Source organism: Mesocricetus auratus, unplaced genomic scaffold (assembly GCF_017639785.1).
Source record: "Mesocricetus auratus isolate SY011 unplaced genomic scaffold, BCM_Maur_2.0 Super-Scaffold_100007, whole genome shotgun sequence".
Classification (NCBI taxonomy): domain Eukaryota; kingdom Metazoa; phylum Chordata; class Mammalia; order Rodentia; family Cricetidae; genus Mesocricetus; species Mesocricetus auratus.
In genome coordinates this window covers 24,840,377-24,867,657 of record NW_024429191.1, presented here as the reverse complement: position 1 = coordinate 24,867,657, position 27,281 = coordinate 24,840,377, and the positions used below count along the sequence as shown (strand labels likewise).

Sequence of the window (27,281 nt, the reverse complement as noted above, 5' to 3'; positions counted from 1 at the left end):
ACAAGAACACGATCCCATTTGCCTAAGTCCCTATGGATGTTACTTTCAATACTTGGTTTTTCTCACCATTGAGTCTCAAAGTATTGATCATAAGTGTCTATTACACACTTTCTCTTAATACTTAAAGAATCCCTCTGTGCCTTACAGAGCAGCACATAAACAGCTCCTCTTTTTGCAGCATTCTTTGCTCCCTAGGGATCATCACACCAGGAGGAATGCTTAAATGCCACATTCTGAAACATGGACTTTTGGCCAGAAGTCCCAAACTGGCACTTTAAAGGAACAAGAATGTAGATCCTTGTTTGCTTAATGCTGTGGGGTTTTTAAATATATATTAGTTTTGTTTTTATGTATATGAGTGTCACTTGCACGTATGCATGGGCACCCCTTGTGTGCAGTGCCAGATGAGGCCAGAAGAGGGAACTGGATTCCGTGTTACTGGTGGTTTTGATCCATCGTGTGGGTGCTGGTAACTGAACCTGAGTCCTCTACAAGAGTAGTCCATGTTCTTAAGTGCTGAGCCATCTCTCCAGACACTAACACTGTGTTTCTGAATCACTGATTTTTAGAACGGATCCCAACATTTGTAAAATGAAAAGCTATCTCCCCCACCCAGACGAAAAAAATTAAAATAAAAAAATCTAGCCACATATCTCGATTCCTGAATTCAGCAGTGGATGTCAAGACCCCACACTCTTGCTGTGGGCATAATTGTCTGGAGGGCAATGGGCCAGATGTTCACATCACATGAAGTGTGTGCTTACTGGCATCCCTAACCAACCACATTTTTGCCTGTCTGCTTAACCCCAAGGAGATGCCTCACCTTTTATCCAGCAGTGCCTGTGTGGACACTCAGGGACTGTGAGTCTGTGAGCCTGTCATAGGCTATTCATAAGGGAACTTCCGCTGATTGGCTCATTAGTATCTAGCACACCAAACCCATGCTAGAAGCCGAGAATATGCTGTGAATTTGACTTGCTATTCCCCACAAGGTCATTGTGGGCATCTATGTACTCCACTCACACAGACTTTCTGCTCTTTGGTACACCTCATCCTACTTGAAGCTTAGTCATTCTACTCACCCTTATCCATGCTGCCTGAGATGTTCTTTCTTTCTCCCTTGACTCAACTGCTACTTTCTCTGGAAGCCTTTTCTCGAAAGTTCTTTGATTATGTCAGATCTCATTATGATAAACCTTCAAAACACTCTTGACTTGTGTTTCATTACTATTGGTAGGTGTTATGTGTGGAGAGGCGGGGTGCTTCCTGCCAAATTTTCCTATTGTATTGTAAGCTCAAAGAGTGGAAACAATGTCAGTGTCCCTACCAATAGAGACACCACTCCTCATCTGATGTCCTAGGAATGGCAAATGCTTGAGGTTTAAAGGAAAAAGTGAATGAATGAATGTATGAATAAATTAGTGAATGCTATCAAGAGGCAGGCCTTAACAAATGCTAAGCCAGCAATATAGACTGCGGCAATCCATTTTTACTTTGTTCTGGTGCCTGCCTGCCTCTTGTTGTTTAAGCTTAGTAGACCAGGGTGGCTCCAAGGCGATTTCCCTTGTCTGATGTGTGCATCTTGAAGACATCCTGAACCTTTTGCTCAGTTTTTATCCTCTGCATCTGATACAGAATGTCAGAAACATGTAGTGAATGGTCACACTGACCAGGCAAGATTTTCTGTTGAACATAGGCCACTAGCATCTGTATGTATTGGCTTACACAGGTTAGTCTTTCAGAGCCTTACCTTGGGCTATATTTCAGAGCAGTGCGACAGAAGTGCCTGCCACAAACCAATGTGCTGGTGCTTATGGGACACCCTATTAGCTCTGGCCATGGAGTTTCTGTTGGTCGAAGCATTTTTAAAGCATCATTAACCTTATTGGGTCCAGTCATTGCAAAATTAGGTAAGAAGTATAAAGTACAATGGAAAGACTATGATCAAGACAGGACTTAAAGTGACATAGTCCCGTGTGTGTTTGTGTGTGTGTGTGTGTGTGTGTGTGTGTGTGTGTGTGTGAGCGCGCGCGCACCTTCTTGGTGCCTGTGAAGTTTGCACACCTACTACAGACCTGTAAAGTTTGATTCCAGACAGATGTGGTTTTGTCCACCAGGGTGGGGGTGGGGGACCTATTATCCACAAGAAGTTTAAAAAAATATAGGTTCTCTAGTCACACATGCCTCATCAGCAAGGCAGGGCACATAATTAATTGGGCAGAAGGCTCACTGGGATTAATTAGCAGCTGCATAGGAAGAATTTAGCTCAGACTTCCAGTGTGGAGGAGAATGGTGTTCTAGAATGACCAGTTCCTGGATGCCCAATTCAGCCTCTATAATGGGGAATATTTCACTGTTCGCTGATAACAGGAATGGGGTCCCTTGGCTCCTTGGTGGGCCAGCATGTGCACATGCACACCTGGCTCATGCCAGCAGAGGGCAGCAATACGCTGTGTGTGTTCAATTTGCATTCCAAATTAGCAAACCCCTGACCTACAAAGAAAGGAAGTGGGTGTCCCAGGCCTAGGCTAATTCTTTCTCAAGTCAACACTGGCCTGAATAATAGCAAGTCCAAGCCTTTTGCAGTTCATTGGTCTTTGGCTCTTCTACCACAGAGAAATGAATACGCCACTAGGAACTGCCATCACAGACAGGAAGTAACTTTAATTAAATATTGTGAAAGTTGAAAAGTTTTTACAGCTTGAATTTTTTGCAAAAAGAAAAAAAAAGAAAAGGAAAATTATAACAATCTCTACAGTAGTTAAGTGCTCTAACAATTGAACTGTACAGTGTGTGTCTATTGAAAAAGTTTTGATAAGAAGGTGAAAGGTTAGTAGATTGAGAGATGAGTTCAAGAAGCTGCATCCTACATTGTGAAGCCGGGCATGGCATATGCGTATCCAGTCATCCAGAGGCAGGGCTCTTCCCCCAAAACTGAAATCAGAATTAATTCTCTACTCCGTCTTCTTTTTAAAGCCATATTCTGTATTTAGGGGGGCTATGTCTTAAAGGGACTTGAAAACAACATTTTGTGTAGAAGAAAATGGTTCCCAGAACCAGAGTGCTTCTCTGTCATCTAATCAAACATAAACAGCAAAACACAAAGGATACATGTTTTCTTTTTAAAGGCTCTTTGGGCTTTCCAGTAAAGTTCTCACCATGGCACATGGCTAACAAATTGGTGGCGTCTTTTGTCAGGGTCTGAGCCGGACATCTCACCGGCTCACTGCTTGTTCCTTTGCAGACTGGTGTCTGGCTCACCAGACAAAATATGGCTTTAGACCTTAGACATCTTCAGGCCAGCGCTTACCACACGAATTCAGACAACCTTTCTGAGTACGGAGAAGCAATGCTAAACCTTGCTTATATTTTTCCAGTTTCTTTTTATTATTATCATCAGTCGTCATTATTATTATTTCTCATCATGAAAAATCAGCTTTCCTCCCTCCCCTCCCTTATCAACCTCCCCGCTCCCTCCCCTGCCCTCCCCAACCCATAAAAATCTGCACTCTGACAGTCTAGTGAAAACCATTGGAATCCATACGGGGCATGCACAGTTGCAGCATCGTTGTTAATGATCGCTTGCTCTACTAGAAAAAGTAACATTGTCTTAAAGTAACAAAACAGTTCTTTTGTGCTTTTCAATTTCTTTGTTTTTTTTCTTCTTTTTCTTTTTTTTTCTTAAATGTTAGTGATGATTGACAGTCGGGGTGCACAGTACAATGTACAGGTGAAATGGATATGATTTGCATTGTTAAGGCATCCAATCTGCTGGTTTATATTTATGTGAAAGACAGAATATACAAGCAGACTTAAGAAAGAAAGTATGTTCATTGATCGCTATGAAGTTTCTCCCCCAAATTTAATGCACAAAATGCGTCACTCCAAAGGGAGAGATTCCATGCATATTAATAGAGTAAAACAGCATTTTTGTATGCTTCCAAAGCAAAGGATACATTATTTTTAAATCTACAGAACTAAATACTACAAGAATAATATGCTACTATTTTTTGCCATATATTGGAAAAAACTTCTTAACTTACAAATAATACAAAAATAGACAATGGCTTTTGGGTGGAAATAAAAAAAATTGAAGCATGGTTTGAAACAATACTAAAAATACCTATAAATGAATTGTTTAAAAATCACATTGAAACAGCCAATACAACCATAGGTGACCAAACTATACGCACTGTTCACAAAGCAAACACACACACACACATACACAAAAAAAAAAATAAACTGGGAGTTGGAGGTGGGAGGAGAGAAAAGCAATGTACAAATTCCAAAGATAAATACATTATTTATATGGATATTTTACAAAATCCCCATTAAAACAAACAAACAAAAGCCTTTGAGTTCACTTTGCAAGTATGTGCAAGCTAAGGTAGTGCGCTTTTTATTTCTTTGCAAAATATGCGGTAAAATCTTTTTTCTGTGTGTGAGCTCGAAAACCATCTTCAGACATTAAAATGTATAAATAAAACAACTTTGGCAAAAAAAATCACAAAAAAATCTACAGTATTTATAACTACATACAGAAACAGAAGGGCAAAGAAAAGCCAGCCAGGCCAGTGCCCCTCGGAGTCTCCCCGGCTGAATCTTTGCTGTGGATTCTTTCTTTTAAGAACACTTTCCAGTAAGAAGCAAAACTTTCCAAAGAAAGCTGAGTTCGAGAACTCCCCGTCTCTTCCTCTTCCCCAGTTTCCTTTCATTCTGAACCCCAAAGCACTTTGCCGGTTGATTGAATTTATAACTTTACAACCACGACAGGGTCTTGCTGGTACAGGCCCCTGTGTGATTCTGGAACCCGAACAGAACAGCGTGCCCACCCGCCTTTGTCAGTTTGCTTTGTCTGTGTTTGCTTTTTGTTTTTGTTTTTGTTTTTGAGCCTGGACATAAAGTTAGCATTTAGGATTCTAGGAGGAGTAAGCTCAAATCTCTCGGAGGCGTGTGAGTGAGATTTCCGCTTGGAGGGCATATGTGGAATTCTGTGCCTGGACCCTGTTCCAGAAGTCTTAAAGGAGTTTCTGACTCAGGGCGTGCACCATGCCACTCCACTTTCAGAGGCCACTGGCTTCGGAAGAAGTTATCATTAAGTAAAAGAATGAGATCGGGTTAAAAGATGCAGGGTTTTGTTTTGTTATTTTTTTCTTTTTCTTTTCTTTTTTTTAATAATCTGTCTAGAGGCACTGGAGTACAAGGGGAAAATGTGATCATGTATGTCGCTTGGTAACTTTCCAGGCTGCATTTATTTACACAGTTACGAAAGACAACCATACAAAAGAGAGAAGGAAGCTTGCAGAACTGCTAAGGGGTGGCATGTTAAGTTAGATATTGAAAATGCACTGTCTGAGCTAACTACCATTGATATGCTTTAAGGCGCAAAAGCCGACCCTTAGTTTTCTAAAAAAATCTAACTGGCATTCCTATTCTGTCCCATACAAGCTTTTTTTTTAAATTTTTTTTCTGTTTTCTTCTTTTTTTTTTCCTTTTAGCTTTTTTGTAAATATCACCACTTCATTCTCCCCTCACACAGCTTTAAAAACATCATAAATTAAAACTTGGGGTCTTATTTATAATGGCCCTTGTGGGTAGCTTTATGGTTTATAAAAGACAAATGATTGCAGAGTTAAGCTTTAAAAAAAAGAAAAAGAAAAGAAACTGTGAGTTTGCTTTTATCAATACAGAATAAATATATCCCCCAGATACTTGGAGGTACGATTTTAACCAACACCCTGCTCTGGCAGACCCCTTTCCAATTTCAGTATTTGCAAGGTCGGTGATTTGTTTAAAAATCTGCAGTTATTGTGTGATTCCTCTTAAAAAGGCCTGAGTTAAAAGTTCCACTCTGGGACTCATATCAGATTACTTTCGTAGCAGAATCCAACCTCTTCATTAATAAAATTCTTCAAGGCAATTCTTTCACATGGGAGGAACAATCATGCCAGATATCGCTATGAAAAGAAAAGACAGAAGTCAGTGGTTTTGCACCCAAACATTTCACCAAGGACAAGGGAACAATAAAAACAACCCACACATGACAACGTCGGTTGAATATTAACCAGATGTCCTTGCATCTTCCCGGGAATGATTTTGTCATAAAATATACATATACCTTATTGAAAATTATATCAGCATGTATATGTCTCTCTAACAGAACAGAGCATCCTAAACATTCCTCCAAATCTGAGTTCATTTTTAAGGCATAACTGGAAAGTTGCATAGCTCGAATACCATTGGGAAAGTTGCAGCCTCAGACTTTGCAAAAAATGTGAGAATTTTCAGTTTGTTATTCTGCTGTGCCTCCCCCCACGTCATATCCAAAATATGAAATAAAGAACTGGCCCGCTGTAACTGCCAACGGTTTCTACAGCCTCTCCTTATGTTCTGGATTAGCATGAAAATTAAGCAATGGAGTCACCATCTGAGGGCCTTCCCTTCAGCCTGAGCTGAAAAGGGATGCCAGCCCCAGCAGGGAAAATGAAGCCCGGAGGAAACATGGAGTTGGAGGAGAGAACATATTTGTCTGTAACTGCAGAATGCCTTTTCTACTGTGGCTTCTCTCGGGATTTCTGGAATGATCTGAGCAAGCCTGTGAATGGAAGACCTGTTTCAGGGCAACCCAAATTCTTACCGAGGCATAGTGTTGTTTAGAAAATTCTGCCTCTTTCCCGCCCACTTCTGAGTATGTACCCCTGAGATGGGTAATTGTCTTCCTAACCCTCAGCCTCCTGGGTCAGAACATGCAGTCAACTGTAGAACTTGGGAGTTACTGGAGATTTGAATTAGATATAGAAGTGTAGATCCGGGGTGTTCATGGGCCCCAGACTGATGGCTGAGAGACTGATTCAGACCCCCTGAACGTGGCAATCTATGGGGCCTCTGGTAGTGGATCAGTATTTATCCCTGGTGTACGAATGGACTTTAGGAGCCCCTTCCACATGAAGTCTCACAGGATCTAACCTGATGGTAGCTTAACTCTGACTCTAACACACCACTTTCTCATCTCTAGCTGGGTGACCTTGGAAGCACTATTAAAATTCTCTGGTTTGTATTTTTCTTTGTATCAAATATATGACATTCAGTAGGGTGCACTTAACAAAGGTTATGAAAAATAGGGGACCACTTTAGGAGAATTAAGACAGTGTGGCAACTTGGAAATATACCAAGAGAGATGCCTATGTTAAAACAAAAGACACAAACTGGGCGTTGGTGACGCACTCCTTTAATCCCAGCACTCGGGAGGCAGAGGCAGGCAAATCTTTGTGAGTTCGAGACCAGCCTGGTCTACAAGAGCTAGTTCCAGGACAGGCTCCAAAGCCACAGAGAAACCGTCTCAAAAAACAAAAAACAAAAAAAAAAAAAAGCCAAAAAAAAAAAAAAAAGACACAGCCATCTCTGGCTACCAATGACAGAAAGAGTAAAAGTCTTTCTTTATATTGACAAGTCTAAATTTCAGTGAATGTTCTTGTTAGTAAGGATTAATGCATGGGCAAAGCGGTCCTCTTCCTTTATCTAAACCATCATGTCTGGGGAAACGTACCTTAAAAATAAAGGATCCCCACTAGCAGATGGACAGAGGGAGGCCAGGCCATGTGTTCCCTACATTACTCTTGCTTCCCTACCCCAACCCCTGACATTTTAGATTCAATTAAAAGAAAAGAAACCCAAAAGTATTTTGCCAAACACTTTTTCCGTTAATTTTTAAACCCATCTGTATTTGCAAGGAAATTCAATCCACATGTTTCTGATTCATTTACACGTAAATCATCCAAGTGTTGTTTTGCAAGAGCCTTTTGCAGTCCAGAAGCTCCTGGAGTCCTTTCCTTAGCCCCCATAAGCCTTTCTTTCTTAGAAACAGGAAGTCATTTTCTGCCAAATGCAGTTCGACTTAAGCCCACCCCCACCCGCAAGATTTGGAATAAGTTGGAAAAGCAGCTTGCTTAAGAGCTGAGCGAGCCCTAGATTTCAGTGAACTTAGGAGCTTAGTATTTAAACCCCAGCCTAAACTTGAGAGTTCCAGATGCTGCAGCCCCAAGAGCAAGGATGGGCAGGGGGTCCCTAAGTGGCTTTGTATCCAGGCTCCAGGCGGGTCCTCTACCCTTATTTTAGGTAGCAGGAACATAAAGCCTGTGGCCAGTGAAGCCAGACCATACTGCATGCCTGGTGTGGTAGAGGGCAGGCAGGCAGCTCTGTCCTGGGATAGCTCACGAGTGCTAGTGTGATCTAAAGTCAACTAGAGACCTGGCAAACCTCCTGCTCTTTTAGCCTATGGACTCAGGGCACACTTACACCTGGGTCATGAAAATATCCCATGGAATTTATTATTATTATCATCATCATCATCATTATTATTATTATTCAGTTTAGTCTGTATTTAAAAAAAGAAATTTCTAAACAGTGTTTTTTTAAACTTGAATAATTTGTTAGATTGATTAAATTAAGCTTCTTCATATGGCCTCACTAAAAGCTCCCCTCTGAGCTCACAGGTGTCCTGGTACACTTCTCAGTTTGATGCTGTAAACCTCATAGCCTTGAGAGGCCAGCTGGCACATGAAGGAGCAGAGTCCCCTGGACAGGAATGGAGGGGATGTGGCAGAGGGAATGCCTTCTGCAGGGGAGTCCTGGGATGCTGGCCCAACCAGGCTTCTGGATTCCTTAAAGAGAATTTAGAATTACAGACTTTTTCAAACATGATTGCCTGCCTAGCTGGAATTAAGACCAAATATACTTGAGGGCACTGTGGAATGGGCATTACTTGTCCCCATGCTGCAATCTCTTCTAGGCCAGCTCACAGAATATAAGTTCAACACGAGCTCTGGTACCCCTCACACAAGGATCACAGGTACTTACAAGGTTTTGTGGAGGTTTGCTGCACCCTTCATTTCCCCATGATCTCTTATACAGAAAATGCTAGCTATCTCTGGCCTGCCTCTGGGCACCTCAAACGAGGCCCTCCCATAGAGAAACTCCATTGCGTGACTACATGACAATCCTGGGTCTAAGGGCTGCTTGTCTGTCTGTGCTGTGATCTGGAAATTAATGATATGGATGACAGGGATGGGATCAGAGGCTTGGAATGTCCCAGAAATGCTGATGGTATGCTTGACTTGCCTCAAGTAGAGCCCAGGCAGATTCCCATGAGATACCACATTCCTAACACCGTGTGCCAAGAGATCATCACTAGACCACAGTGGCTCTGCTGGGTGATCACGTTTGCTGAGGGGAACTCAAAAGCCATTGTGTTGAAAGGCAATATGTTTCACCTTAAAGGTTCCCCATTTTGATAAGAATTAAGACAAAGATGTAAAGTCTTGCAGGGCTGGGAAAGGTTAGTGAGGAGGAAGATGTAGTCTTTCCCTGAACTCCCTAGCTTTAAGAATCATGCACTCATCAGGTATGGAGTAAGGCAAGATCTTGTATAAACTGAATGTATCTACAGGGAAAAACACAGTTCCGCAAGAGTTGGTACTGAGGTCCATGACATTTAGGGCCAAAATGAGCCTGAATGTCAACAAGGTATGAGGGAGGGAGGTTTGCTATAACTATATCTCTGCAACATCTCCCTGATCTTTTTGTTTTAGTGAATGGACATTCTGATGGTTTGTGACAGCTCTCTCCTGACTCTGAAGCCCTTCCATAGAATTCAGGCTCTGAGGAGCAGCCATTTTAGATGAGAAAGGATGTCTGTTTCCATAGAAAAGAGATGAACAAAGCTGGTGACTCAAGTCTTTGGTCTGTAAAGACAGACTTACTTGGGAGTCAAGGGTCAAGAGCTTTCAATGACTTCATCTCGATAAGAATGGGTGGAACCTTTTCTACATTTTGTCTGTCAATCCAGATAGCAGCTGCAGTTTTCAGAGATTTTCACATGGTACTCATTGGCCTTAGTTACATGGGAAATAACTCTGCAGGCAAAAGCATTTAGCAAGCAAAATGGACGGTTGGCTCTGTATATTCATGGACTTGGCACCTAAACATTCAGGCAATCACAGAGCTGCAATGTGTGGAGGGACATGACATTAAGCAAATTGAGTCGGGCACAGAAAGACACTGAAGCTACAAAGTTGATCTCACAGAAGCAGAGACTAAGATGGTATTTGCCGAGCTGGAAAGTGGGCCAGAGGGAAATGACAAAAGGATGGTTAATGGGTACAGAGGACAGGTGAATGGGAAGATAGGTAACTTCTAATGGCACAGAAGCCTAATTGACAGCAATCAACCAAATATTTCAAAATAGCTCATGGAGAGAGTTCATTTTCCTTACAAATATCCCATGTAATATGATGTAGGATAATGCTCTTGTTCACTGTAAAGATTTGTCACTCGTATTGGTTTAATAAAACATTGATTGGCTAGTGGCCAGGCAGGGAGTAGAGGTGGGGCAACCAGAGTAGGAGAATTCTGGGAATAGGAAAGGCAGAGAACAAGTTGCCAGTGAGACACAGATCAAGCAAGATGAGAATGCCTTACTGAGAAAAGGTACCAAGTCATGTAGCTAAACATAGATAAGAACTATGGGTTAATTTAAGTTGTAAGAGCTTGTTAGCAATAAGCCTGAGCAGTAGGCCAAACAGTTTATAACTAATATAAGCCTCTGTGTGTTTATTTGGGACTGAATGGCTGTGGGATCAAGCAGGACAGAAACATCTGTCTATATTAATAGATACACTAACATACTGCATACACACTCACGCATGTCACATGTAGCTCATACATATGTCAAACTATTATGCTAATTAAAAGTGTGTGTGTGTGTGTATGTGTGTGTGTGTGTGTGTGTGTGTGTGTGTGTATACCAGAGGTCAATACCAAATAGGAGAAGATCTCTCTCACCTGGCTTGCTGTTTTAGCTAGACTGACTAGGTCATCAAGCTACAGGGACCCACGTATCTCCTTCTGTTTCTCCTATCATACACTAGGGTCACAGCCTCAGTCAATCACGACCAGATTTTGCATGGGTTCTGGAACCTGAACCCAGGTCCTTATATTTGCACAGCAAGCCACTTTACACACCAAGACATCTCATCATCCCAATTAAAAATAAATTTTAAAATCTAAAACAACTATAACTACACCGAACAGGGAGAAACCTTTTTCTTGTTGTTATTTTTTAACTATAGTATGAGAGCTATTTATATGGCAGTACACTGTGCTAGGTATTATAAGGAGCACAGATGATTTGAAGTTCATATACAGACACTATATCATTTATATAGGAGGCCTGAATGTCCATGCATTTGGTTCTCTATAGGAGTCTTGAAACTATGTCCTGCTGGAAACTGAGGGATGTCTACAGTCCTTTCTGTTTCTCTGCAGGATGCCTCTGAGCCTTTAATACCTTATAAAGGGCATAGTTATCTACAATAGTGACACAGTAAGAACTACTTTCTAAATTTGACCAAAACAGTTTGACTTCTTCACCAAATCATCTCCTGAGGATCAAGAAGTATTGAGATAAGAGTTGATTGTCCTCTAAATGTTTCCTCTCAAATTTTCAAAAGTCTCCATAATATAAGAGACACAATAGATTCTGTAAAATCACAAAATAGATACAAAGAGGCATGGGACTTAAGAGTAAAGGCCTCATGTTTTAACTTTCTTTCTGTTTGTGGTACTGATATCCCATGTGGTTGATGGGACACACCATCAGCGACTTGACTGTTCACATGGGTGCTTCCCAACTTGATCAAGACCCCCTGAATGGGGGTGTCAGTGAGGAGGCCTAGGCAATCTATGGGGCCTTTAGTAGTTAACCAGTATTTTATTCCTGGCATACAAATGGACATTGGGTGCCCATCCCACAATGAGAGATGCACTCTCACCCTGGACACTTGGGGGAGGTTCTAGGCCCTGTCCTGGATGAAATGACAGTCTATGGACACCCCCACGGAAGAACTCACCCTCCCTGAGGAAAGGAGGGGGTATTGGGTGGGTGGTGGGAGGGGTGGGAGGAGGGAGGGAAAGGGACATGAGATTGACATGTCAAGAAACCTTGTTTCTAATTTGAATTTAAATTTAAAAATAAAATTAAAAAAACAAAAAACAATGCTCTCCCTGGGCTGGGATCCTAGTCACTATTCATTCAAAGGCAAATTGACTATGAAATGGTCTGAGTCTGCTTCATGCATCTTACCTCTGCAGTCCATAGCTGGGTGCCAGCCTCTCTCGGGTAGATCTGCCTCCCTAACCTGAGTATTGTATCTCTCCAAATAACAGGTCAGTTTTCCAAGTTGTTAGACCTTGGTCCTCTTCATGGACCTCACATGGTGACTCAAATATAATATGGCAATGCAGTCTGGAGGCTCAACACAGTATAGTGAATATATAAGGTTCAAGCCTAAGGTTTCCTTCTCTGCTAGTGGAGTGATGGCAGACAAGCCATCTCAGCTCCTCCATGTCTCTGTGTCTACATCTATAAAGTGGGTGAAATAAGAAGCCACTGAAAAGAGCCTTAGGGAGGAAATCTTGTGTCAATGCATATGTCAGACTGGGAGCAGGCTCTCCCCCACTGATGGTTTTATTCTACACCCTTACCACCACAGTGCCTATCTCCTATTGGCAAAGGGGTGGTTGGTTAAGGAGCAGGCTTTAACAAACCAGGAGGACATTCAATTAACTTCAGTAGTCAGAGGTAAATAGGTCTTTTACAAAGGTAAACAGTCCGAGTGTGTCCTATTTAGTCTTGTTTCTATGGTCAATTTACTTAACCAACTCTTTGTCACTTGCCCTTTATGAATGAATGATCACAGTTCTGAACTGGGTGAGTCAAAACGGATGTGTGACTAAAGTCTGACCCATCTCCAGAGCGCATTGAGGTCCCTTTTTCAGTGGGAAAAGAGGAGGATCAAAAGTAAAAGATACCATGTCTGAAAGGCCATTGTCAGAAAGAAGGTCACATTTCCCAGTAGATACTATAAGATCCATGTAAGAGCTCTTGAACAAAAATGATGTAGCTGGCCTGTGGCTCAGCTAGAGCCCTGCTAGAGAGGATGTAGAGTGTGGGAGCACAGGTTCCAGGGTGACCCTTCGTGAGGGCAGGCTGTGGAGAGGAATACATCAGAGCAATAGCTTAAGGAAGTGGTCTTGGTTAATTGGACTTTACTTTTCTATCCACATTTCTACTGGTGTCATGTCTTCCAATTGTTTGGCATATGATAGGATTGGGAGAACAAATACAGTATGGGTTATAAGAGAGTCTAGAAACAATGTCCCATCATGGGGACATTGGAAAAGGTAGGGTCATATGCAGCAAATCCAGGAAGATGAATATGTCTGGGTCACACCCCATGCCTTCCAAGTGCAACACATCTCTACTATGAATCACAATTAATTTTTTCCTGGTATCAACTCTGTGTTTGCTAGTTTTATGTCAACTTGGCACAAGCTGGAGTCATCTGAGAGGAAGGAACCCCAGTTGCAAAAATGCTTCCATAAGATCTAGCTGTCGGCAAGCCTTTAGGGAAATTTCTTAATTAATGATTGATGTGGGAGGGCCCAGCCATTGTGGGTAGTGCCACCTCAGGGCAGGTGGTCCTGGGTTCTATAAGAAAGCAGGCTGAGCAAGCCATGGGGAGCAAGCCAGTATAAGCAGCACCCTTCCATGGCCTCTGCATCAGCTCCTGCCTCTAGGTTCCTTCCTTGTTTGAGTCTCTGTCCTGACTTTTTTTGATGATAAACAGTGGTGTGGAAGTGTAAGTCAAATAAACCCTTTCCTCCCTCAGTTGCTTTGGTCATGGTGTTTCATCATAGGGACAGTAACCCTAACTAAGACACTAATCAAAGTTGAGACTGTCAGCTTAAGAATGGTAACATCAGGGCTGAAGAGATAGCTTGGCCCTTAAAGGCCAGGCTCGCAACCCAAAATATAAGGATGGTAACTTTACCTTCTCCTGTATGTATCATTATTACTTCAATCATATGAAATTATGGTTGTTCTAGCTGGGGCTATAAGGAGGGGATAAATTTTTTTTAGCTGATAGAGAATAAATCTGGCATGAATGGCAGGGAACGGGGTATTTCCTAGCTTGTCTACCTGGCCTGAGATTTAGTTACACTGTAAAATACTTTCCTCTTTTCTTTAAGATGGCGAACAGGTAAGTATATGTCCATTGATGGCAAGTTACTCTAGGTACTAACTTTGTTATGCCAAGCAATTTACCTACAGAATGTTCTAAAAATTTCTTCCAGAGGTAGACAGGTGCAATGAAATGGTTGTGTAGGCTATGGGGTTGTACCATTTACGGTTTCTCTGGATGCCATGTCCTCACCATGTGCCCTTGAGTGAACTATGCTTGAATGTACCTGTACACTGAGGGTGGTACTGAACCCTGAGAATCCTTGGAAAACCAGTGTATGCACACTGCAGCAAAAAGTACTCAGAACATGCTATGCGTCTATATGTTAAAGGGGACATACACATCCAGATGAGAAAGAGAGCCACAAAATCCCAGGTGTGTCACTGCCCTTCAGATCATTCTCTGGCCCCCACAATTACCCTGTCTGAGTGACATGCTGACCACTGAAGTGAGGTTCTATGGTCAGTTGTGCAGGGCAGGGATTAAGGAGAGTCCAGGGGCTTCCATTCACCTCCACCTCCACTGTCTGCCTGCTGTCTGTGACCAGTAGTCACCCTCCTGGTATTGTAGTGATCTAATGGCCTCCATACCTCATCAGGACATGGTGGGGATTAACCACGTAAAGCCGGTTCCATGCTTAAGAGAGCACTGGCCATACTGTTTGGTGGTTGATTATTCTATTTATCTGATTTCCCTGCTAGCTGTCTTAGGAATCCGGGATACATTTGTGGAAAAGTATCAGGTTCTAGAAAGAGGTAAAATTTTTAGTTCGATTGTGCAGCCAGCAACTGCCGCACACTAGCTGGGAGGAGACAACCGCCCACCTTGAGTTTTCTCATCTGTAAGGTAGGGGCTATGAGCACTTGTGTCATCATCCTACTGTGGGGAACACATAAGGGGCCAACCCCACTCACAGAGCCAAGCACATAGGAATGTTGGAAAAAAGTAGACACATTTTAAGGTTGGACCCCCATGCCCATGAACAAAATGTGGCCTGATGGTTCTGCCTCTTCCCATATTGTGTAGCGGAAGGAGACTGAACAATTTTAGGAACCAGAATATTTCAGTGGCTCTCAAGAGGCCTTTGATGTTTGCTATACGGGAACATGATGCTTTCACCTCGGGCTCTGAATGGACTGCAGCTGTTCCCTCCCCTGTCATCTCCTGACACAGCTTCATCCTGACATAAACACCCAGAAGAGAAGGCTGAGAGACCTACTTCAGGAGAAAGCCCATCCCAGGAGAGATTGCTGTGGAGAACCTGGTAGTATCTACACAGCGCTGGTCTGATAATGGCAACAACGGAGAGTTGAGATGAATCACATTATGGCTAGGGGTCAGGATGTTAGTAGTAGTCATATGTGTTCTTGAGAGAGGAGAAAAGAAAAGCAGTTGCCCTAGCAAAGACGACACTGTTCTCAGGCAAGTTGAGTTCCTGGAGCAGGAAAGTGGATGTCTCAGACATTGCCCCACCAACAGTGAGACACCTACTTCACTCAGACCTCTCACGGTCTCACGCCTGTGGGCCTAGAACTTTCTTACCTTGCAGGCTGTTCCCATTGGTGCTGGTGCAGGTGGGAGGCGGGGAGGTCTGGGGTCTGACGACTGGTGCGAATGCACTCTTCTGTTTCACGGCGGAGACCATGTTGGCTGGTGAGAAGGAGAAGATGCCCGACGAGCTGCTGCAGTTGGAGGGGAGGCTTGTAGAGGAGGCCATGGTGGGGCTGGATGGCACGACTGAGAGTAGCAATGAGAAAGGAGAATTACATCCAGATATGGGAGGGCTGGCATAGATCTGACCCGGCCTCTCTGATCTGACCATTCTTAGGCAAGGCACCCCCTAAACTCCTGCGACCCTGCCTAACTTCATCATTTGGTACTTAGCATGTGCTGCCTTCAAGTCAGTGACTTTCCTGAGTTTACTGTTGTAAACTTCTTATAATAGTTTACATTGTTTACTGTTTACTATTATATGTCCTGGGGGATCAAGATGGGTAAAGCCATTGCTAGCGAGACAGAAGTGATACCAAAGGTGATATCACACAGAGCTTTTAGGGAAAGTCTTCCATCTCTAGCTTAAATAAGGTTCTAAGAAGATCTGGGGACAGACGGGACATGGAGAGGATGTGGTTATCAATGAAGGAATGAGATCTATGAGGAAGAAACCAGCACTTTGGCTTTAGGCTTAGGCAGGTGGTGGTGTGTGTAAGCCGCTTTCTCTCCAAGAGCTGATAAGGTCTATAAGGATGGGTTTGGATGTGGATACACTACCACATAGACTCCAGTAGATAGAAAGTTGAGTAAACAAGAATACCGCCACGTGAAACATCTGTGGGAAATACACAACTCTAAATTGAGGTTCCAAGTTCTCCCTTTCCACAAATGTTTGTGAGATAAGCAGGGGGCTCAGAGATGCATGCAAATCCTGTTAGGCAATAGTGGGGACCTGGATACTACAAACTGAAAACACTTTGACAATTGTCGTTACCTCGGGAGACAGAGATGTCCCAGACAATGTCAAGGCTAATGTTTTCATACATACATTTCCTTTGCGTCTATGTCCTAGATACTCTTGTGTTCTCCAGTGTTCACATTACTTAATAAACATCACATATTGCTTTGTGATATACAAGATTCTTCCCATTTTTCCATCTTACCATTGACAGAATAACATAAGGCCAGGGGCTTGTGACTTTTTTTGTTTTAAACATACAAGTGAACTGGAACTCAGAAAGTAGTTGAGGTAATTGCTGAAGGACCACAGCTAAGATGTAGCTTGGCCTCATGGCTTTGAAAAGTTGGAAATATGGGGATCACATCAGTCATATGCAAGGATTGCTATCAGAAGGAAATGACCCTTTGTCACCAGCCCAAGCCAGCATGGATCCAAATGGGCCAAATGCCTCCTGGAGGAGAATGGACAAGCCTCATCCACAACTCAGAGCTCTCCCTAACATTTACTAGACTGTACTTTTTCTTTTAATGAGACCAACATTTTTATCCGTCTCTTAGGATTTGTAAATGTGGGAATATGCTCAATAATAACACCCATTTAAATTGCAAAATTCCTGCACTGGAGGTTTGATTTTTAAATATTCTTAGACTTGAAATCCTGCTGGCTCACCACGGAAGGAAATTAATCTCGTTGGCAAATGCGATCATTATGTGTATTTAGAGGTGGGGAATTTGGGGGGGCAGTTAACAAGAAAGGGGTGAAATATAGTGGAATATTGCCATTTGTTACAACATTATTAGTTACTAGCCGCCATACCACAGAGTGTGTTCACCAGCAGAATGTCTTATTTTATTTTTTTTCATTCTGTCGGGATTTTTCAACATGAGTGGTTTATGAATAATTAAATATTACAGAGGCAAAAATTCAAATCAGCTGGGCTCTGTGTTTATTGTTTTATTTGCATTTATGCAGATAATACTGTCTCATCTGAGGGCTTATTTGGGAATTTAATACTATATTTGTGAGCTCTGAGGAAATCAATTAATGGAAATTAAATGTTCAAAGTTTCTCAGGCTGACAGATGTGATCTTAGGCAGAAGTCACTGGATGTCCGCACAGGCTCCTGAAGGTGAACGCCCAGAGCCCCTAAATTGAATCACTCCCATATAGCAATTAGCTTATTGATTTAATTAAGAATGCCACCTTTTAATTTTCAGATCATGATTGAAACACTTTCTGATTGAGTAGCTTGGAGAATGCTGAAGGGTAGATCTTTCAATAAATCAAAACCTAATGTGAAACTGACCCCACTGTTGTCTGGTAAACAGACTTGCACCATGCACACTACCTGGCAGGTTTTAAATGTGTTACAAATGGCCAATTCTAAATGGATAAGGTAGAAATGCAAACACAATGCACCCGAGCAGAGTATTCCCTTAGAAATAACTCAAGACCAGATTAAGCTGTCCACCTTCAAGTTGTTAGCCACACACTTCAGCATGGAGACAGCATTGTTTTCTGTGGGTTTAGGTAAGACTTGTGAATATCCCTTTATTTAACAACACATCCCTGTTCCTCTACAAATGTCTATACATCCAGCCACATTTTCGACATCTGAAAAACTCTTCATGTGCTAGGTGGATTTGGCCATCTATGGAAAGGTCCTCAGAGAGACATCAAGAGGTTGTGGGGACAAAGCCTGTGGGGACATTTTATAGCAAGAAATGCCAGTTTGCTGAGGCTCTTTAGATGTATGTGTTTATGTATAAAGATGCCGATTTGCTGAGTTCTTTAGATACAATCGAAGTCTTGTGCCCCTCCCCCCTCAAATCTTTTAAGCAACATTTCTTTAAGGTAGGAGCAGGGCACCTAGGATTAGTCATATTCTGTATGTGTGTGGCAGGGGGAGGAAGTTCACCTCACTAGATTTTTGTGAAATATATATGTTGGCATCTATTATTTTTCCTTTTTAAGAGTATATTACACAAAAAAAGGAAAATAGAAACATAAGAAAATAAGATCTATTACTTAATGAGGGATCTATTGTTTCAACGTGAGAATAATGACTTAGATTTCCAAATACCTCAGTCCTGTACTGGGCCTCAGGACTAGATTATGGCAAGCACATCTTACCCATGTTCTCCAACTCTGGTGAAAGTGTGGTCTAGATGCTTGTCCTCTTAAGAATGAGAACGCTAAAGCATGGAGAGGACATGAACATACCCAGGGGCCTCTAGTTAGCAACCACTGGTAGTGGGCAGCAACCCCATTGACATCTGACCATGGCATGGGTTCTTGAAATGGCATTGTGTGGCTGCTTGGGTGCAAGGTGAGAATGCAGAGATCTCTGCTGGAGAGGATGGTGCTCAGGTATTGGGGGTAGCAGGCTGGGGTGGGGACCAAGCAGTCCTGCCTAGTTGTTCTCTCTGTGTGATGCTAAGTTCTGCGAGGGAGACATACAAGACTAAGGACGGATATCTACTTACTGGCATAGGGTGAGTTGGCAGCTGAGCCATTGAGGAAGGTTGGGGAGCCGCCCAAATTGGACATGGCGGCAGAGCCGTAGCCATTCATGCTCGTGGTGACAGAGTTATAGTTGGTCTGCTGAGGGGTGGTGCTCGGCACATACCCATGTGGTGACACGCTGCTTGAGTTGCGGGTGAAACCTGAGAAGTCAGGGCAAAACCAGGGGTGAGGGTAGAATTCAGATGGTGTCATTCTCAGGAGACCTGGGATATCAGGGAGGAGGAACATCTCCATTATGCCCCCTCATAGCAACCAAGAGGGAAAAGACCTGGTGATTCATGTGCGTGGGTTGGTAGTGCTATCTCTGATTAAAATGGGAAGCTAGCAAAGACACATTTCTTAGGAGATCATAAATACTTAGAAGGGCTGTGTGAGAAGTGGCAATGCAGGGTCTATAAATTATCATTTTGGAGCAGGAATAAATCCCAATCTAAGAAATGTTCCCCAGAGTTAACAGGTCCCTCTTCCCTGGGAAAGAATGATGTGTTGTGGCCTATGAGAACTTTAATTCCATCCCACTTTGTGACCTGTCATTCATGATTTATGGGGGAAAGTTGAATGTAGAGATGGCTGCATGCTTGCATGCATGCATTCTTTCTAGCCCCCTACTAGGTCTCCAGATGTGAGACTAGAAACAAAATTCTACAATCACATTCAATACACACAAGTAAAGAATCTCCTCTTTGGGGATATATATACATATATATATATATATATTGATATCAAGTAGCAGAGGCAGAGGGGTGGTAGACAGAGTTTGTCAAGGGGTGGGAGAAATGAAAGAGAGGGAAAAAGCAGGGTCCTGACCTTGATTGGTGGCTTGTGATGCCTCAGAGACATTCACAGCCAGTTGCCCACTGAAGGAGTTCACGCCCATCATCCCTGCATGGACCGAAGTATTAGCAAGAGCCGGTAGCTGGTTGTGGTTGCGAGGGACACTGTACAGAGCCTCTGCAATGTCGGCAGCTCTCTTCAGGATAATCTCCTGAAGAGTCAAAGGCACACCATTGTTAGCGACCCTGACTCATACTCCCAACAGCCCCATCTTCTTGTGCTTCCTCTCTGACAGATCCTATGCTCGGGGCCATCAATGGTCAATCACATTACGTTCTGTATCCCTGCTGATGCACCTGTGAGGGCAAGTTTCATCATCCTGACCACATCACTCACAGTGGCAGAAACTGAGGCCGTGAAAGGCAAAGAGCTTACTCAAGGATATTCATTTCTTTAAAGATAGAGCTGAGCTCCAGAATGCCATTTGCTTGACTCTGAAGCCTACTGCTGTCAGTATATGACAATACTGTGGGATTTCCTTTTTCCTCCACACATAGGAACTCAGGACCTGTAAATCATGTTCCCTTGCTGCCATGCAGGGAAGCCAAAGTCTGAGGATCAGTATAACTGCTTTCTAAACAGTCAACTTGGGAGAAGGGAGGAAGGAGTGAGATTGTTCAGAGCCAGTTTCCCAAGCAGCTTCATTTCTTTGCATACATTTGCTTTACAATACATGAACAGCACTATTTGGGCCTCATTCTATATTTTAGAAGAAAAAAATTAAGCCCTTCCTCATCCTAAACTTGATGAAATTTGAGAGAAATTAAACAAAATACAGTAACTGTCTTCTTTAGTCCTGGAGCACATTCCTAATGGAGATCCATTTTTAAATGGAACATCTTTTCCAGAAAGAGACAGGACACAATAATAAAGACAGTAGAAGATTTGCAAAAGCTGGAAGGACTAAACAATGCTATGATATGTCATATCCCAAATCTTAGATACTTAATACACAAGTTTAGCTTTTGTAGCATTTTTGTATTTTTCATGCAATAAGGACTCTGAGATATTTTTCATTGAATGAGGAAGCACTTCATTAGCTTAGAGACTCGGAACACTCACCTGGTTGTTGTGGGGCATCCCATACAGGGCTTCAACAAGATCTGCAGCCCTTTTAAGGATCACTTCCTGTCAAGAAAAGAAAAGATAGATGTAAGCTTCTGAATAATAGCAGGTGGCCTTATCTTTTCACATGACAGCATCACCATCCTTCTAGCCATCCTTTTGCAAGACATGATTGTAAAAGCAGTAGTGTGGGGACCCCCAGAATGGTGTTGTCACCAATTTATCCTTGTTCACATACACACTTAATTGAGTCAAACGGTGAGCATCATTGGTACTGTAAGATAAAATACATCACTCAATTGTTGGGCATAGGCACGATAAAGCACTCATATGTTTATTGCTGAATACAATTGCATGGTCATTTACCAGATTACTATAATCGATGTCATTCAGCACATGGTATGAATCCCTAAGATGTGTTTATTTTGTACTTAATTGCTCATTCCAGAAACCATGACCTTATCAGACAGGTCATTTTCGAGGAATTTCCAATCAGTCTTCAGGCACTAAGGAAGCATGTAGCCTTAAGCTTCTTTTGTTTGTCTCTCTTGTATGGCAGAGCTATGAGGACAAGATACAGGAAGCTCACACGCTGAATTAATACAATGTTGGACAAAGACCCTTGCACAAGGATTCTCCTCTCCCTAGAAGCCCCCACTGTGCCAATATTCATGATTAGTAGCCTTGATTCTTCGCTCTTTCTGTTGTGTTGGTGTTTTTTTCTCTTGCTCACTCATTCTTTTCATAGACCTATACTTTTCTACTCATTCAGCTTGAAGAAAAAGTAACTCCCTCTTATTACTAAAGTAGGCTTCCACCTTTGGCTTGTGTGGGTCTACTCAATGGGGGCACTCAATAAAAACACACATTTGGACAAACAGAAGCCATTCTTTCTCCATTTCATCTGATTTGTCTATATATTCATCTTCACTAGTATAAGGTAAAGACAGTGGCAGCATTAGGCTTGGAGCTGGTAGAAAATGGGGCTTAACAAAGAGCCCCATCCAAGAATGTAAGGTAGAGAGGGGACTTATCAAAAGCTTTGTTTACTGTAGTTCAGTATTGGCAAAGTTGCAAATGGAAGTATAACTTTAAAATTAGATGCCTTGGAGTTCGGAATGGGAAAGCGGCGCTGTTCCATTTTCATATGCTGCAGACACTGATCAGAAAATAGGGCTATAATTGCATTCATTTCGCTGTCACCGTAGCCTCTTCAAAAATCCTTGAACAAATCTTTAAATGACAAGCTTTTAGATATATATTAGCATTTTTCAATTCAAAATTCTCCACAATATAAGATAAAACAGTTGTCATACTGCAGTAACTACTTACCACATATATAATGTCCTAAATTCAAAAATGAGTTAGAGGATTTTCTAGCTCTTGATAAACACAGATGCTTGCCTTAAGCTGCCAGACTCCCCCCACTTTCTAAAAGAACTCAGTTATTTTTCATGAAGGGGGTAGAAAGCACAATATAATTGATGGAATTTGAACGTGTGTGTGTGTGTGTGTGTGTGTGTGTGTGTATTCATTCCTTCACTTTTTAATGCAAGCTACAAGATAACTTACTGTCTTTTGTTAGCAGTAGTATCTCCTCAGAACAGATAATAATTGACCACAGCATTGGCACACAAAACACTATCCCCAGCTCAAATTCAGCCAGTGTCATTTTCATCAAAAACTTATGGTTTTATCTGGCTCCAATGAAATATTAAAATAAAACAGCATCAAAATTAGTTCATTTATTAAAAGATTTGCCATCTCTGTGTCTATGGTCATGTATTTTTCCAAATACATATTTATGTCCATGTCTGGGCTCTGCTAGGAAGGCATTTCTCTTTGTTTACACCTTTGAAGAAAAATATTTATAGACAAATCTCCTGTTGGTCAAAATTATAATACAGGATATGAGGAAGTAGTGAATTTCAGCCTTGCAACCCTATAATTGGAGATTGCAGCCACCCTTCTTACTTTTATTAATTTCACAAAATCAGGGAGTAAATGAGTTCAGAAGGAATGATGAAGTCTTAGAAGATTTTACAAATCTGAAAAATTGCATTTTTTGTAATCAAGTTTTTTTCAGTGACATAACAAACCTGGTAGTTTATTTAATGCCAGAGGCTGGTCATCATGTAACCATTTGAGAGTGAAGGACATGGAATCTACCACCTGCCCCCAACATTGGATTCTTTTGGTCTTCAGCATTGCTGTCTCTTCGTGATGGTGGGGCTTGTTTTTGTAACCAAGCATATGGTCACAGGCCTGGCATCGGCATAATGTCACTCCAAACTACCATCTAAATTTCAAGGAAAATTAATCTAGGTGTCTTGTCTAGAAACCTATATCCTTAAATGATGCCTCACACATCTGAAAATGTCCTTCACTGTAGTATCAAATTTGGGGTTTTAGGGAGAGCCACATTTAGTTTAGTACTGCCAATGTAGCTGGGTTCCTGTTAGTTATTTGTGCAAATGGGAAGGAAGAAAGACATTCCTGGGTCCTCTATGAGTTAGTGCCACAGACCTGCAAGGTGCTTGGATTTCGGTGACCAGAAAATTGCTCTCACCTCCATGTCATTACGTTCCCAGTGAACTAGCCCCCAAGCGTGTTTGTGTTGGGGATCTAATATATTGCCTTTCAATCAGAGCTGAGAGCCACTGAACACAGAGACAGAACATGACGAGCAGGTCAGGAAAGCAATAAAGATTTTACAGAGCTGTCCAAGGTGCTAAATTTACTCAATAATGGGTTTGGCACCATAGTGTTAACCTCTCATTTACTACCAGTTTGAGGGACTAAATTGAAGTAGCTGACTTCATTTACCTTGAAATGTATATTTTATGACATTATGTAAGTAGATTGAAAGGGCACTGCAGTTTTAACAATTTAAAGGCTAAAGCATGTTTAAGATGAAACTTGAATATTTATTGTATATTGCACTTAAAGTATATAGAATGTTAAAATGTATTGATTAAATTTGTAAAAGGCATTATAAAAATGACAGGTAGTATAAGAGATGTATGTCTTTTAAAATCAAATTGATAGTGTATGCTATCTCCTCTGTGGCCACAAGTGTAATTTTTTTTTGCAGTTTTAAAAGGTAATTTGAGAAATCAGTAATTTCACATTAGGAAATAATTGAGCCTGAGATTTTTAAAAGAAATTTCCCACCAGGGGAAAACTGCATATTTCATATAGTAGCTTGTCTTAGAAATTATTCCTTAAGTCCTATTTTGGTGGCATTAGGTGGGAGTATTGTAGAAGGAGCCTCCAGTTCTAATATTCAATTTCAATATTTCTGAAAAGAAAACCAACTTGGCTAGGACTAAAATCAAATTTTTCAAGGCATTCTCTTCATAATTATAAAATGCCCCTCTGCTTGCATTTTTAAATGCAAGGGTAGAGAGATTAGAGTATTTCAAGATAATTAACCCTAGACTTGGGTTTCAAAAGCAAATCCTATTAAAGAATAAAAAAGACATCCACAAGTACCCTAAATACTGAAAGTCTCCAGAGCCTGCTTTAAAGATTTAAGGCTTGTTCTCCAATCAAAATTCTGAGTCAGACAATTTTTTGTTGTTGTTGTTAGTTTTTGTTTTGTTTTCTCTGCATGGCCCTGAAGTTTTAAAGAAACAGAAGGTGTTTGCTTTTAAGAACAACCTCACTTTGATCTATTTCCCCTCAATCACAATCTGTCAGCTATTGGGGAGTGGTCATGGAATAATGGGTATACGAATGGAGGCCTCGTGGGGAGGAGCTATACTACACAATCTACTGAGAGCTATCAGGAAAATTGTAGAGACTTGAAGAGGAGTGAGGTTCCAAGAAAGAGTTCCAGTGTAGTGGCTGTCATCTTTTCTTATGATTTGGGATCACTGTGGCTGAATGGGTGATGAGGGGAAGTCCAGGCTTTTCCATGTGGTAAGCCAATCAGGTGGTGAGGGTTTTCTGAGCTACTTGTGGCCTCAGTTACTCCCTGCTTACTATCATTGTCCAGCTGCTGTGAAGACCCATTACCCTCCCAGAATTGAGCTTCAGGGCTCCACAAGGCTTGCCCATAATTACTTTCATCCTCCCACTAGTCTACCATAGTCAATCTTCTTTCCCTTAGTTCTGGAGAGCTGTTCTCAGTTCAGGTCTAGGTAATCCTCCTGAACCTAGAGGCAGGATGGTGGTCTCCTTCTCTGCAGTCTCCTAACTCCATTCTTGTTGCCTTTTCTTCTTTGCAATGCCTTCCACTCCCCCTGAGACAGGAGACAGCAGTGGTAGGGTAGCCATGACAGAGAAAGTGAAATAGAGAACTGCATAGCGTATATGCCATAAGATACTTTGCTCTGGTCTGAAAGATGCAAGCCTCTACCGGCCACCATTAGATGACAGACTCCTTAAGGCTCTTATTCTCCTTGCTTAAACTCCTGGAACAATGCTTAGAGTAATCCAGGCCCTGAGAAAGTTCCTAGGGAAGAGTCAATTCTAAGATTCTATAGCTGATATTCTAAAAGTGCATATCTAATTTATATTAATACACCAGTGACACATTTGCTGCAATTCATAAAAGCACAAGAGTGAAATTTGATGTTCTATAAGGTTCCTGACTTTTTCATCCATTGTGTAAATTCCCCAAGGTTGAGTTCTGATCACTGTATTTTTCTAACATCACTTATCTAACATATTCTTAAGAATATGCCTGCCATCTTGTACTTACGTTTTCAATGTTGTGGTTAATAGAATAACTGTGTAAGTACATTATCTTGAGTTATAGGCGTTTAGCAGCATGATCCTGGTCTTGAGATATATCGGCTTGTTATTAACCACACTTTCAAGCCCTAAAACAATACACAGTTCTTTGCACAGTCACAGAAAGCCATCTCAGTGACCTGGAATGCCATGTCAAATATTCAGAAACAGCCAGCTCATCTTTAATTTCATGACAGTAAAATCTCTAGAGATTATTCTAGGTCCATAGGAGTGTTCTTTTTATCATTTGGCCTCAGATGTACAGCTAATAACCCAAATGGGAAGGTTGTGCAATTGACTACACATGTACTTACTTGTAAATCTGGCCCAACACTTTGAGTAACACAAACACTGATGAGTCGGGAAATGGCTGGAACTCACTTTCTGTCATAGCATATACAAGCCAACCAATGCAGCTCAGGGGTAGGCACTCCTTAATGCAGATATTTTTGAGTTTCAGAATTAGATTTTTGAGAGTCTGGGAACTCTTAAGGGATTGCTTGATCATAACAGAGTATCGTACACCACCTCTTATACTACCCCAAACAGGAGATTAACAATTTGAGGGAAGCAGAAGACAACAAAAGAGTAACTTGACAGACTTCAAGGATCAAATTGATTCAAGTTATTCCTGAAGGAAAGAAAAAAAATCCCAATAATTTCCTTTCCCTTCACATCACTCTGACACCCGTTTATCACCAATACCTTTCTCCTAATGGGGAATCAAACATAGTGGACCACATAGCAGCAATATAAGATGAAACAGAATGACAGTCACTCCTGCTTTGGCAGTGACCAGCATCTGTTAAGGAAATCAGCACTGGTTGCACTGGGTGCCTCATTGCAATGTTTGTTAAAGGGCCCAGATTTTGCTCAGCCTGCTAGCCTTGCAGGTGCTGGCTCCTTCCCTTCCTGCTTCGGAAAGTCTGGGTGACATTACTGATTGCAAAGCTGAAGATTCTAACTAGAGTTTTCAGGAGCCCTTCCCCCACCATGCTGGATGCAGCAAGGATAAACACCGGTTGTACTGAGATGTGTTTCTTTGGAGGATAGGTTTATATCCTGACTATGTTTATTCAGCCAAATGGAAAATTCCACAATGGGAGACTCTGCATTTTAAAATTTCAGAATAATGATGGCAGTGAGGAGACGGGTGAGACAAACCAAAATAACGATTGGGCACTGTTCAGTTCCCTGTCCTCTGAGACATTCCTCACATTTTTTCATTTTTCTTGTAATATGAAGCTTCTTGAAAGAGAGCTTCCCGCACATCATTAGAGGCCCTTGGTGTCATACTTTAACACTCTTTACTCAGAAGCCCTGTGACTGAGAAGAGTCACTTACATTTAGCAGGGATATAATTAAGCATGTTTCTGTTGAAAGGGGCACTCTCATTATGGCTAAGGACCACTTTAGAGTAAATTGAAATAGAAAGGAATAGCACAGAGGAGGTGGAGGTAGCAAGTGGATATTTCCAGGGACGCATAAAATGCCAAATGTGTAACAATTAGATTTTACAGCTCTGCACTCTAAAGGCTTCAAAGTGTTTTATTATATAAGAAGACTCAGCTGGTGTGGGG

The 27,281-nt window shown here is 41.8% G+C and overlaps 1 protein-coding gene across 6 annotated transcripts in view; it reads right to left on the bottom strand.

The window, feature by feature from the left end:
• Window positions 1-2,644: 2,644 nt before the first annotated feature.
• Ebf1 (EBF transcription factor 1) overlaps window positions 2,645-27,281 on the bottom strand; it is a 385,469-nt gene continuing 360,832 nt past the window's right edge. For all 6 annotated transcript variants that reach the window (XM_040748482.1, XM_040748483.1, XM_040748484.1 and 3 more), the window contains exons 12-16: window positions 20,959-21,024; window positions 19,870-20,047; window positions 19,023-19,202; window positions 15,624-15,818; window positions 2,645-5,957 (exon numbers count right to left, since the gene is read on the bottom strand). In XM_040748482.1, the coding sequence (XP_040604416.1) occupies window positions 5,926-5,957; window positions 15,624-15,818; window positions 19,023-19,202; window positions 19,870-20,047; window positions 20,959-21,024 (651 nt within the window). In that variant the 3' untranslated portion in view covers window positions 2,645-5,925. The remainder of the gene's footprint in view (window positions 5,958-15,623; window positions 15,819-19,022; window positions 19,203-19,869; window positions 20,048-20,958; window positions 21,025-27,281) is intronic.